At 36.0% G+C, this 14,651-nt stretch overlaps 1 protein-coding gene across 1 annotated transcript; it reads right to left on the bottom strand.

The window, feature by feature from the left end:
* Positions 1 to 11,446: 11,446 nt before the first annotated feature.
* On the bottom strand, positions 11,447 to 13,841 carry LOC121800678 (protein FAR1-RELATED SEQUENCE 5-like). Its single transcript, XM_042200197.1, has 3 exons — positions 13,078 to 13,841; positions 12,798 to 12,902; positions 11,447 to 12,479 (listed from the first exon to the last, which is right to left on the bottom strand). Exons 1-3 carry the CDS (start codon positions 13,839 to 13,841, stop codon positions 11,447 to 11,449), a joined length of 1,902 nt encoding a protein of 633 aa, XP_042056131.1.
* Between the last annotated feature and the right edge of the window lie 810 nt (positions 13,842 to 14,651).

Here is a 14,651-nt window from a genome sequence, read left to right as displayed (position 1 = left end):
ATATATATATATGATTTTGTATATATATATATATATGTTAGTGATCAAGATATAACTAATTTTAAGTGTATAACTAGAGAACAAATCTCAGCCACACATCTTAATACTCCAAATTAATCCTATGGCTTAGCTATTTTTACATGTTTTAAACAAAAAGTAATTAATAAGGTTATTTTTGGAAACTAAATTCAACTTCAACCGGCTCCTTCAAATTTCCAACTCCAATTTCAAAAATGGAGCTTCTATTCACGCTCCTTTTCCTCTACCCTCTCTTCCTCCTCTTCCCAACCTCCGCCGCCGAGCTCAAACGCTGTTAATTGGAGCAGATTCATCATCAGTATCATCGCTGCTTTCACTTAATGGATCTGGAGCATCTACGGACAGAGCTCGCTTCCTCTTCTTGTCATCGTCGTCGTCCATCCCTCCGCTCCTGCTCGCCGCCGCCGCCACAGACATGGTGAAGATCAGACGCTTAAGCTGGCAATTAATTACTTCTCTTCTCTCTATTTCTTTCTCTCTCTAGCTAACAATTAGTATTTCTCTATCGCAAACAGAAAGGAAGAAGGAGAGTCCTATTTGTTGATATGAAATTGGGGAGAAATGCAGTTTGGAAGGAAGATTGCAGCTTCAAATTGCGTTATGTACACATTGTGATGATGAATGTGATGGAATCTGTAGATTCATTTTTTTAAGAAGAAAATATATGTGATTTTGGCTAGGATTGTGGAGGTGGAATATGAAATATATAGTGTCAAATGATTTAAATAGCCAATAAATATACCATTATTTTTAATAAAGTTCAACTCTTGAAAGTAGCAATGACTTTAAAGACTAGATTTGTACTACAAAAGTATTGAAAAATAGTAGACATTTTTAACTGACTTTGGATTTTAGTGAAATTTCTAAAAGCATTAATTATGATTTTACTTCACTCTTGTTAACAAAACACATCACTATTAACAAAGCACATAACTCTTATTATGATTTTACTTCACTCTTGTTCACAAAACACATCACTCTTATTATGATTTTACTTCACTCTTGTTAACAAAACACATCACCATTGCATGATTTTACTTCACTCTTGTCAACAAAACACATCACTCTTAGCATGATTTTACTTCACTCTTGTCAACAAAACACATCACTCTTAGCATGATTTTACTTCACTCTTGTTTACAAAACACATCACTCTTAGCATCACTCTTAGCATGATTTTACTTCACTATTGTTTACAAAATACATCACTCTTATTATGATTTTACTTCACTCTTGTTCACAAAGCACATCACTCTTATTATGATTTTACTTCACTCTTGTTCACAAAGCACATCACTCTTATTATGATTTTACTTCACTCTTGTTCACAAAGCACATCACTCTTATTATGATTTTACTTCACTCTTATTACGATTTTACTTCACTCTTGTTCATTATGATTTTACTTACTCTTGTTTACAAAACACATCACTCTTATTCTGATTTTACTTCACTCTTCTTTACAACACACATCACTCTTATTCTGATTTTACTTCACTCTTGTTTACAAAACACATCACTATTATTCTGATTTTACTTCACTCTTAATTACAAAACACATCACTCTTATTGCGATTTTACTTCACTCTTAATTTCAAAACACATCACTCTTATTGTGATTTTACTTCACTCTTGTTTACAAAACACATCACTCTTATTCTGATTTTACTTCACTCCTGTTTACAAAACACATCACTCTTATTCTGATTTTACTTCACTCTTGTTTACAAAACACATCACTCTTATTCTGATTTTACTTCACTCTTGTTTACAAAACACATCACTCTTATTCTGATTTTACTTCACTCTTGTTTACAAAACACATCACTCTTATTCTGATTTTACTTCACTCTTGTTTACAACACGCATCACTCTTATTGTGATTTTACTTCACTCTTGTTTACAAAACACATCACTCTTATTGTGATTTTACTTCACTCTTAATTACAAAACACATCACTCTTATTGTGATTTTACTTCACTCTTGTTTACAAAACACATCACTCTTATTTTGATATTACTTCACTCTTGTTCACAAAACACATCACTCTTATTATAATTTTACTTCACTCTTGTTCACAAAACACATCACTCTTATTAATATATTTAATCATTCAAATTTCAATAATGTCGAATTCCAGCATTTTTGACTTATAGAATTAGAAGGGAGATGTGACATCAAAACTTCGACTTTTGGTGAAAATATAGAATTAGAAGTGAACAAGATCAAAAATGCTGGAATTCGACATTATTGAAATTTGAATGATTAAATATATTAATAAGAGTGATGTGTTTTGTGAACAAGAGTGAAGTAAAATCATAATAAGAGTGATGTGCTTTGTGAACAAGAGTGAAGTAAAATCATAATAAGAGTGATGTGCTTTGTGAACAAGAGTGAAGTAAAATCATAATAAGAGTTATGTGCTTTGTGAACAAGAGTGAAGTAAAATCATAATAAGAGTGATGTGCTTTGTGAACAAGAGTGAAGTAAAATCATAATAAGAGTGATGTGCTTTGTGAACAAGAGTGAAGTAAAATCATAATAAGAGTGATGTGCTTTGTGAACAAGAGTGAAGTAAAATCATAATAAGAGTGATGTGCTTTGTGAACAAGAGTGAAGTAAAATAATGCTAAGAGTGATGTGCTTTGTGAACAAGAGAGAAGTAAAATCATAATTAGAGTGATGTGCTTTGTGAACAAGAGTGAAGTAAAATCATAATAAGAGTGATGTGCTTTGCGAACAAGAGTGAAGTAAAATCATAATAAGAGTGATGTGCTTTGCGAACAAGAGTGAAGTAAAATCATAATAAGAGTGATGTGCTTTGCGAACAAGAGTGAAGTAAAATCATAATAAGAGTGATGTGCTTTGCGAACAAGAGTGAAGTAAAATCATAATAAGAGTGATGTGCTTTGCGAACAAGAGTGAAGTAAAATCATAATAAGAGTGATGTGCTTTGCGAACAAGAGTGAAGTAAAATCATAATAAGAGTGATGTGCTTTGGGAACAAGAGTGAAGTAAAATCATAATAAGAGTGAAGTGCTTTGCGAACAAGAGTGAAGTAAAATCATAATAAGAGTGATGTGCTTTGTGAACAAGAGTGAAGTAAAATCATAATAAGAGTGATGTGCTTTGTGAACAAGAGTGAAGTAAAATCATAATAAGAGTGATGTGCTTTGTGAACAAGAGTGAAGTAAAATCATAATAAGAGTGATGTGCTTTGTGAACAAGAGTGAAGTAAAATCATAATAAGAGTGATGTGCTTTGTGAACAAGAGTGAAGTAAAATCATAATAAGAGTGATGTGCTTTGCGAACAAGAGTGAAGTAAAATCATAATAAGAGTGATGTGCTTTGTGAACAAGAGTGAAGTAAAATCATAATAAGAGTGATGTGCTTTGTGAACAAGAGTGAAGTAAAATCATAATAAGAGTGATGTGCTTTGTGAACAAGAGTGAAGTAAAATCATGCTAAGAGTGATGTGCTTTGTGAACAAGAGTGAAGTAAAATCATAATAAGAGTGATGTGCTTTGTGAACAAGAGTGAAGTAAAATCATAATAAGAGTGATGTGCTTTGCGAACAAGAGTGAAGTAAAATCATAATAAGAGTGATGTGCTTTGCGAACAAGAGTGAAGTAAAATCATAATAAGAGTGATGTGCTTTGGGAACAAGAGTGAAGTAAAATCATAATAAGAGTGAAGTGCTTTGCGAACAAGAGTGAAGTAAAATCATAATAAGAGTGATGTGCTTTATGAACAAGAGTGAAGTAAAATCATAATAAGAGTGATGTGCTTTGTGAATAAGAGTGAAGTAAAATCATAATAAGAGTGATGTGCTTTGTGAACAAGAGTGAAGTAAAATCATAATAAGAGTGATGTGCTTTGTGAACAAGAGTGAAGTAAAATCATAATAAGAGTGATGTGCTTTGTGAACAAGAGTGAAGTAAAATCATAATAAGAGTGATGTGCTTTGCGAACAAGAGTGAAGTAAAATCATAATAAGAGTGATGTGCTTTGTGAACAAGAGTGAAGTAAAATCATAATAAGAGTGATGTGCTTTGTGAACAAGAGTGAAGTAAAATCATGCTAAGAGTGATGTGCTTTGTGAACAAGAGTGAAGTAAAATCGTGCTAAGAGTGATGTGCTTTGTGAACAAGAGTGAAGTAAAATCATAATAAGAGTGATGTGCTTTGTGAACAAGAGTGAAGTAAAATCATAATAAGAGTGATGTATTTTGTAAACAATAGTGAAGTAAAATTATGCTAAGAGTGATGCTAAGAGTGATATGTTTTGTAAACAAGAGTGAAGTAAAATCATGCTAAGAGTGATGTGTTTTGTTGACAAGAGTGAAGTAAAATCATGCTAAGAGTGAAGTAAAATCATAATAAGAGTGATGTGTTTTGTAAACAAGAGTGAAGTAAAATAAGAATAAGAGTGATGTGTTTTGTAAACAAGAGTGAAGTAAAATCAGAATAAGAGTGATGTGGTTTGTAAACAAGAGTGAAGTAAAATCATAATAAGAGTGATGTGCTTTGTAAACAAGAGTGAAGTAAAATTATACTAATAGTGATGTGTTTTGTTAACAAGAGTGAAGTAAAATCATAATTAATGCTTTAAGAAATTTCACTAAAATGCAAAGTCAGTTAAAAATGTCTACTATTTTTCAATACTTTTGTAGTACAAATCTAGTCTTTAAAGTCATTGCTACTTTCAAGAGTTGAACTTTATTAAAAATAATGGTATATTTATTGGCTATTTAAATCATTTGACACTATATATTTCATATTCCACCTCCACAATCCTAGCCAAAATCACATATATTTTCTTCTTAAAAAATGAATCTACAGATTCCATCACATTCATCATCACAATGTGTACATAACGCAATTTGAAGCTGCAATCTTCCTTCCAAACTGCATTTCTCCCCAATTTCATGTCAACAAATAGGACTCTCCTTCTTCCTTTCTGTTTGTGATAGAGAAATACTAATTGTTAGCTAGAGAGAGAAAGAAATAGAGAGAAGAGAAGTAATTAATTGCCAGCTTAAGCGTCTGATCTTCACCATGTCTGTGGCAGCGGCGGCGAACAAGAGCAGAGGGATGGACGACGACGATGACAAGAAGATGAAGCGAGCTCTGCCCGTAGATGCTCCAGATCCATTAAGTGAGAGCAGCGATGATACTGATGATGAATCTGCTCCAATTAACAGCGTTTGAGCTCGGCGGCGGAGGTTGGGAAGAGGAGGAAGAGAGGGTAGAGGAAAGGACCGTGAATAGAAGCCCCATTTTTGAAATTGGAGTTGGAAATTTGAAGGAGCCGGTTGAAGTTGAATTTAGTTTCCAAAAATACCCTTATTAATTACTTTTTGTTTAAAACATGTAAAAATAACTAAGCCATAGGATTAATTTGGAGTATTAAGATTTGTGGCTGAGATTTGTTCTCTAGTTATACACTTAAAATTAGTTATATCTTGATCAGTAACATATATATATATATATATGTTAGTGATCAAGATATAACTAATCTTAAGTGTATATTTAGAGAACAAATCTCAACCACACATCTTAATGGAACAAATATTATTTATTTTAATATTAAAATAGGCCAAGGGTATTTTTGGAAATCATTTTATGAAATTCATAAGAGGCGATTCTGCAGGAGAACTCGCTTCTGCATGGCTGGCCTCTCCGCCGCCGCAGCACATGCGCCGGTTCTTCCCCTGAAGGCGTCCTCCGTCGGGCTGTTCGTGGAGATGACGACGGCGGTGAACAAGCTCCAACCCTCGCGCTGAAGAGCAGCGCAACGCCACCAGATTGTTCAAGCAACTGCACGAAGAGATCCAAACGGCGTTGATAACCGATCTCATTACCGAAACCGACGTCGCAAGCGCGATGGAGAGAGTTCTAACTCTCGACATATATAATTATAGCTATTTTCTCATGCTTGATATCACAACTAGACTAGCTGGCTATCCCTTAAGGTTACGAAGGCATAATTGCAAACCAAACCCTGGTAAATAATCATACCCTCTCTAGTTACATTTTCAAATCAATTGGCCAAAATTTATCTGCATCGTTTCCTGCATATATCCAAGTAACTCCACCACTTTGCCTCATCTTCATTCTTTGAATTTGGGCTTCAAGTGTGATCTCTGATCTCTTTGTGTTCGTAAAGTCAGACTTCAATTTTGGCTGCCATTGCATGGTTTTCGATCAACTGATGGAGACTTCAGCATCATCGGAAAAGAAAAGAGATTGGCAATGAACAAATTGTTAATTAAATATTTCAGTTGTCATAATTGCAACAAGAGAAATTTGATACAGTGCTTTTATTGTAGTTAATGTAAATTTAATATTACTCAACGAATATACATGGACTACTATAATTTAAAACACATCACTCTTATTATGATTTTACTTCAATCTTGTTCACAAAACACATCACTCTTATTCTGATTTTACTTCACTCTTGTTCACAAAACACATCACTCTTATTCTGATTTTACTTCACTCTTGTTTACAAAACACATCACTCTTATTCTTATTTTACTTCACTCTTGTTTACAAAACACATCACTCTTATTATGATTTTACTTCACTCTTATTCACAAAACACATCACTCTTATTATGATTTTACTTCACTCTTGTTCACAAAGCACATCACTCTTACTCTGATTTTACTTCACTCTTGTTCACAAAACACATCACGCTTACTCTGATTTTACTTCACTCTTGTTCACAAAGCACATCACTCTTATTATGATTTTACTTCACTCTTGTTCACAAAACACATCTCTCTTATTATAATTTTACTTCATTCTTGTTCACAAAACACATCACTCTTATTAATATATTTAATCATTCAAATTTCAATAATGTCGAATTCCAGCATTTTTGATCTTGTTCACTTCTAATTCTATATTTTCACCAAAAGTCATATACGCCAGATGATTAAAGACTAATACGGTTTCGAATTCGTCAAAAAAATCTACTTTATCATGCTAACACACTCAAATATCACAATTAAAAAATTCTCTTAAAATCTTTACATACCAAAAACAAATATCATAAATGCATATCACATAATGACATAAGAACAAGAGAGTTCCCCTCAACTAAAAAAAAGATAAAAGAAACATAATTAAAAGTCCAAATTTTATTTGGAGATGGCTCAACTTTCCTCATTGGAATCCCATGTTTATGCGAGTCATTCTCATAGACATAAGCAAAACCACCATGCCGGGTCAGATCCATACCCGCCAGCTCATCATCCTTCGAGATCCGAAGCAGCTTCAGCCTATGCAATATGTAGAAAAGCGGACCCATGGTGGCGCTGACCCACCCGACCTCCACCAGAATCTGGATCACATGCACCGCCAGCAGGCGTCCCCCCGCCTCCCATGAACAGCCCGTACGGCCGCCCCGGGTAAACCTCGTTCACATACTTCTCCGTGGCGAGCGCCGTTTATATCACCCCCCACGTCCCGCACCCCCCGTACAGCTGCGCGGCCTCCAGTGGGCGTCGAACTTCACCTTCTCCGCCAGCCTGTTGCACCCGATCAGCACCACCGCTTCCACGAACCCGCACACCACCGCCGCCCATGGCTCCACCACCGAGCACCCCTCATTTTTATTATAAATTATGATATGTACTTTTGACCATAATACCCCTGCATTTTTATTATAGAGTAAATTTATGATTAATGGAACTAATATCTCCTTAAATTCAAAAAGTAATACTAGCCCTTGATATTTTTGATCTTGTGGCTAGGATTTGTTCTCTAGTTATTTGGTTAAGGTGTATTTGCCATAGATCACTACTCTCTCTCTCTCTCTATATATATATATATATATATAGGGGAGCACTATTCTCCTTTTTCACTCTAAGATCCTTTTCTCTTCTTACTAATAACCATTAGATCCTTTCAATCAACGGACCACGTTAATCATTAATAATTATTTCCGCGTTGCATTATAGAACCTTTCGTTGTGCATTATGGGGGTAATATAGTAAAGTTGGGAAAATGGAACCGCCATATTTTTGGCAATCGCGAATTTTAAGCGGTTTGCAATCATCCGACTCTTCATTTTTCTCATTCGTTACTCCAGCAGCCGATTCGACTCTCCCCACTCCCTCCACTCTCTAAAACCCTAGTCGTTCGCCAAAGCTGAGGTATTGACAGCCTCCGCCCCAGATTTCGGCGATTACACTCCACCGGTGGTTACATCTGCCACAAATCGACAGGCGTTGACGCGTTTCATATATTCAACAAATCTCGCAGGTATGTAAATGTAAAACATTCAACTTTGCATATGCCTAGGCTGTTGCAAATCGGAATTACCCACTTATTCGTGTAGGGTTGTCTCTGATTATTAGTGTTGGACATTGTGTTGGGTTAACCACAACTCGATTCAGGTATCTTATATTTTTTGGTTTATGCCAGATCAAATATGCCAAAAAGAGTTCGTCCGCGCTCTCAAGCATCACAAGATGCATGTATATTTCACTCGTTGGTTGTGTTTTTCAATATCGTATCTGTTGTTTGTGAGGACTGCTACTTGCATGTCTATTTGTTGCTCATTATACAGTGTAAAAAGGGGATTACTGGACCATGTTATGTAAATGTGTTGAGGTCAATTGCTTCGTTAAAATTTTGTCTGTGTTTTCACTGTTTATGAATATGCATAGCATTATTTAGATGTCTAGTTTCATGACTTGCAGTAAAGAATGCATTTTAGGGGTATTTGGATGTGTAGTACTTAAGAGTATATATATATATATATATATATATATACATATATTGGTTGTTCGGATTAGTGCATTATGTATATGTTTGGAGATTCATTGTGTGTTTTAAATTGTGCATTATGTAGAGTAGATAGTGTGCTGCAGAATACAGTATGTAAGAATTCTGTGTGCATTTTTTATGCTAGACAGTGCATTATGTATCATGATGTATGCATTGTGTTGCTTTTAACATTGGTCATTGGTTGTATTGGTTTGTTGCCTCAGATTGTTGCAGAGGAATCTGTTTGATGATTAGATATAAAATGATTAAGCGTGCATCCACAATGATCATTATTTGCTTTATCTTATGCATTATGGGTAGGGTTTTATTCATTATTTGTTCTTAATGCATCATGTTTCTCTTGCTGTAAGTAATTATCCCGACTTTTTTCTTGTGATGTTGTCTTTTTAAATATGTAGTGCATTATGTAAGAGAATAATAGCATACATTGCAGTATATGGTGCATTTTAGAGGTGTGTGTGTAGTGTATTGTGTGTTTTACAAATTAGTTTTAAGACAAATAGTTATGTGCATTATTGAACTTAGCCTCTGCATTATTTACCAGGATATATGCATTATAGTCTGAATATTAAGCATTACTATTGGTATTAGCTGTGGTGGTTAAGAAAAACACCTAAGTCATTATTTGTTATGACTTAATGCATCGTGTTTGTTATGGGTATGGTTTTATTCATTAATTGTTCGTAATGCATCATGTGTGTCTTGTTGTACGTATTTATCCCTATTTATCTCAGCTGATGTTGTTTTTCTAGATATAAAGTGCATTATGTAAAATAATAATAGCATATGTTGCAGTATATGGTGCATTTCAGAGGTGTATGTAGTGTATATTGTGTGTTATACAAATTGGTTTCAAGACAAATTTTTATGTGCATTATTGAACTTAAACTGTGCATTATGTACCATCATATATGCATTATAGTCGGAATATTAAACATTAGTATTGGTATTAGCTGTGGTGGTTAAGAAACATACTTAAGTCATTATTTGTTATGACTTAAGCATAATATGTTGTTATATATGCATTACTCATTCTGTAAACTCTGTTCATAATGTGTTGTTTGGGCCATTTCAGATAAGCAGCTTAGAGTAGACATAGAAGATGTGGTCGATGAGGAACAACTTGGTAACGATGGAGAATGGTGTGTGCGTGATGCGCCATATGGAAACCTATTTCGAGGAGAAAGAAAAAGATTGGGATTGCGGGCTTAGCGCAAAGGGAACAAAAAGCTTGGAGATGTTCAGAATCAAGTTTGCACGGACGCTCCTGACTTGTGCGCACAACATCCGAGGTGCCGCAAACCAATCTAAGGCAACGAGGTTTTGGAGGGAGAGACCGGCCAAGTTCAACTTTGAACAGTGGGTCGAGAATTATGGACTGTAGGGATTGATGGTTCGACTATAGGGTGATGGATGTTATTGACTTCCTTGATTGCTTGGTTGACTTTTTGCGTTGGAACTAACAGCTTTCCCAACTTTGTAGTAGCTTTTTGATATTGGACAATGATTTTGGGAAGATGGATTATGAATGGAGTACATGCCATTATTCATCCGTATACTGTGTGCCTAACATTTTTGATGTTGTCTAATTTTATTTAAAAAATCCTTATCGTATTCCACGTAATGTAAATTACACAGTAACTAATGCACGGCATAACACAAATAATGCACTTATTCAGAAATGTGTTATGTGCAGTACGTGTATTTATGCAGTGCATTATGTATCATACAAAGGCATTATTTACAATATATTATGCATTATGAGAGTTATCCTGGTTATATGCGTAAGTTGGTTTTTTTGTTGTCCTTAACAGGCGTGTACTTGTTTAGTTTTTTGCGTACTTTTCTAATTGGTATATTACATTAGTGAAGCATCACCGTCCATATCAGCCACAAAAAATTTGACATTACTTATGTTATGTGATGCATTGTTTTTGGAAAAGTGGATATAGTTACAGAGAGTAGATATGTACATTATTTATTCAAAAGAGTGCATTATGCATCAACAAATGCTGTGTGCCTTACTGTTTTGATGTTGTGCATTTACTTAAAGGATCCTTAATGTATTCCAAGTTATGCAAAATAACACAGTATATAATGCACGGTATAACACAAATAATGCACTTATTCAGAAATGTATTATGTGCAGTACGTTTGTTTATGTAGTGCATTACGAATACTTATTAAACCATTATTTACAATATATTATGCATTATGAGATTTATCCCGTTTATATGCGTAAGTTGGTTTTGTGTAGTCCTTTACAGGCGAGTAATTGTTTAGTGTCTTACGTACTTTTGTATTTGGTAGATTACATTTATCCTGGTTATGTGTGCATTATTGAACTAAAAGCGTGCATTATGCATCAACAAATGTTCATTATTTTGCATGCAGTAGGGAACACAAGTATCCATGGCGTCATTGAGTTAACTACACACATATATACAGTACTCGACTTATATATAATCCAATAATTAACCAAAAAATTCTACTAATGCAACAACCACCTGTTTCAACTTATAACAGTACGTCAACAAATTTGAACAACAATACTAATAAAGCCCATACAAAAGCTGTGATGCGCTGTTTAAATAACATAACTCAAGCTGTTCTTTTACCCTTGCTCGCATCTTTCTCCATGGTCATCTCTTTAAGCAGTGGACAGTTCCTGGAGTCGTGATGACCCATCTCATCGCACGCCTTACACCGTCTAAGAGGCCTTGTCGCGTCCTTTATAGCCTTCTCTCTCTTCGAAATCAGACGACTCGCAGAGCTGCTGGCGTGGCCCTTCGTCTTCACGACATCCGGAGGATGAACCGCAACAGATTCAGGCCTTACCATTCCATAAAACTCTTCAACCATACGCCTCTTCTCAGCAGCTGAGGTTGCCGGAGTACCAGTTTGAAGAGAGTTACCAAGTTCTCCAACGCCACCTACAAATGCACGTAATACATCGATGTCGGTCTCAAACTGTCTAAGAAAACCATAAAACATCGAAATCGCCTGCTTAGACACAGTTTGCCTATCGTCAGAGGAGGAATGGGTATGCACGGGATCCTGCAACTCCCCATGTACAGCCTTGGCTAAGGGAGTCTTCATCCATCGGCTGTCACAGTATTTATCCGGGATTTTTTTCACCTCATTGTTCTGAAATAAGAAAAATATATGGCTGCACAAATAACCATGCCGACCAAATAGTTTGCATTCGCACGAGTAAGTATCATCAGTCTTGTCATGACGAACAAAGTATGCATTACGTTTGCTATCGCCAAGCTTGTATGTGTCAACCGTTTCTCCAGACATAAAACCCAGCACACGACATCTGTCATTATCCTCCACAATTTCTTGTTGTATTTTCTTGAACATACTGTCTGTAAACAACGTGGAAGCATGTTTCTCGAACGGCATAGTAGTTGCTAGTATGGGTATGGCAGTGGCATCGTGGTAGTCCAAAGCTGTTCTACTGTTCCGCTGGAATTCTATGGCGTGGTTGAAATTCAAGTAGAATTCGGCTATGTTAGCTCGGGGCTTCAGAAAATTTTTGTAAAAACTGTTCTCTGATTCAGATATGGACGTAGTCCTAATCATCGATCCCATAGGAAAATCTCTGAAATACGCCGGTATCCAGTACTTCCTATACGCATACAATGTGTTGAACCAGTCGATGTCCTATAGCTGATGATGTTCGACCAATCTATTCCACTCCTCCTCAAATTCGTCCGGCTCAACTAGGTCCGACCAAACACAAGCGTTAAATTCCTTTTTGAAATCTTTGTCCCGCAACAATCTGTTTGGTACCTTGACAGCCAGCTTATGCATTATATGCCACATACACCAACGGTGACATGTGCCAACTAGGACCTCTTCAATCGCTGATCTCATACCCAAATCTTGATCGGTCACAATCATCCTGGGTGCTACACCCATACAATCTACAAAATGTCTGAACAACCAAGCAAAAGCCCCCGTTTTCTCGCTGCACACCAATCCGGCCGCAAATGTGACAGGACTACCATGATTATCCTTTCCAGTGAAAGGGGTGAAGATCATACAGTACCTGAATAAATCATATTAACGTGGCATCAGAGATGTAAACAAATCATAATGCAATGTGCGGTATTGCATAATGCAATGTGCGGAATTACATAATGCAGTGACGTACAGTAATAATGCACATGGTATAGAACAGTGATATAAACTACAAGGTAAACAACACATTAGTTAGTTTCAACCTGTTTGTGTTGTACGTGGAGTCGAAGGACACAATATCACCAAACATGTGGTAATTCTGCTTCATCAAACCGTCGCACCAAAACAGAGCAACCAACTGGTCGGATTCGTTAACTTCGTAGTGATAGGTGAACGCCTCGGACATCTTCTTCTTCTTAGCCATATCATCCAACACCATTTGTACATCAAATCCTTTTGCGTATGCTTTGATGTCCCGTGAGGCATTCCTGATATCCCCAACAATGCAACCAACTAGGTCAAACCCACCAAGAATTTCCTTCAATACCTTAAATGTGAGCGTGGGTCCTATATTAGCTTTGGAACAGTCGAGGATGAATTTATGATGTACATCATCCAACTTGCGATTACTTGACATGAATTGCTGATGTTCCGTTTCAACCATGTGATGGTTATGAATCTCGTTGAACTCCTCAATTATGTAACCTGACAAGCAATCTTCCGAGAAATACCTAAACGATATACTAGTCGTACAACCACACCGCTTAGATAACTTCCTACGCTTGATAGTGAAACCAGAACGGGCATTCAACTGGTCATCTTCATCACCATTCTTCCTTCCTTCCCTATTGCATACAACACGATACCACGTCGTGACATCATCAACCTTCCTCATAGCTTGTTTGCGCGTATCAAAGCCAACAGCGCGGGCATATACCTCGTAGCAAGCGAAAGCGAATTCCAAGGATTGGAATTTCTGACCTACAACAGGCTTCAGATCGGGAGAACATTCAGGTACAACGACCATTGTACATAATTAAAAAAGGGGTCAGCATAAAAGTACCACTTTGCAATGTAGTAAGTAGACAATTAATGCACAATTTTCATTAATTTAATGTGTAAGATATTTAAATTGGACAATTACGTGATTTTTGTATACGTAAAATGCACGATATTATTAAACGTTGTTTGTAATGTGTACGTACTATACCCTACCCCTAGCCTTATTAAACATTTAGGGGAAAACAAGAAACGTGTGCAAAAAAAAAAAAAAATAACCGATATTTAAGCCCTATACAAACGACACATACTAGCGGTCCTATCTTAATTGGTACAACATACACATTGCAAATAAGATGTTATGCATTATACAGACAATATAATCCATTACGCATATTCATTTGGTGCATTATTTGTACGAACATTATTCAGCATACAATGTGCATTGGACACTTACGTGATTTATGTATAGGTCAAACACAAACTATGCTTAAACATTGTTATTAATGTTTACGTACTATACCCTATCCCCTAGGCTTATTAAACCCTTAGGGGAAACAATAAACGTGCGCCAAACATCAAAACTAATAACCGATAACTAATCCGTGACGAATTTGACGCCTTCCTTCAGGGTTTCGCTCTCGGTATATCTACAGCAGTTGGTTAAAACGATGCATGTAATGCACAAATTGATCACGTATAATGAATATTTCAGCATATATAATGCATAATTCCTGAGCAGCAATGTATAAGGTCTAAATTTTTTGGCTGTATTTCGATGTTTGGCGCACGTTTCTTGGTTTCCCTAAGGGTTTAATAATCCTAGGGGCTAGGGTAT

Source organism: Salvia splendens, chromosome 4 (genome assembly GCF_004379255.2).
Source record: "Salvia splendens isolate huo1 chromosome 4, SspV2, whole genome shotgun sequence".
In the NCBI taxonomy this organism is placed as follows: domain Eukaryota; kingdom Viridiplantae; phylum Streptophyta; class Magnoliopsida; order Lamiales; family Lamiaceae; genus Salvia; species Salvia splendens.
This window is presented reverse-complemented; position numbering and strand designations above follow the sequence as displayed.

Coding starts and splice junctions, on each gene's coding strand:
- LOC121800678 (XM_042200197.1), bottom strand. CDS start 13,841: ATGGTCGTTGTACCTGAATGTTCTCCCGATCTGAAGCCTGTTGTAGGT. Junction 12,903..13,077: donor TCCACGTACAACACAAACAG/GTTGAAACTAAC, acceptor TGATTTATTCAG/GTACTGTATGATCTTCACCC. Junction 12,480..12,797: donor AAAACGGGGGCTTTTGCTTG/GTTGTTCAGACA, acceptor GTATGCGTATAG/GAAGTACTGGATACCGGCGT.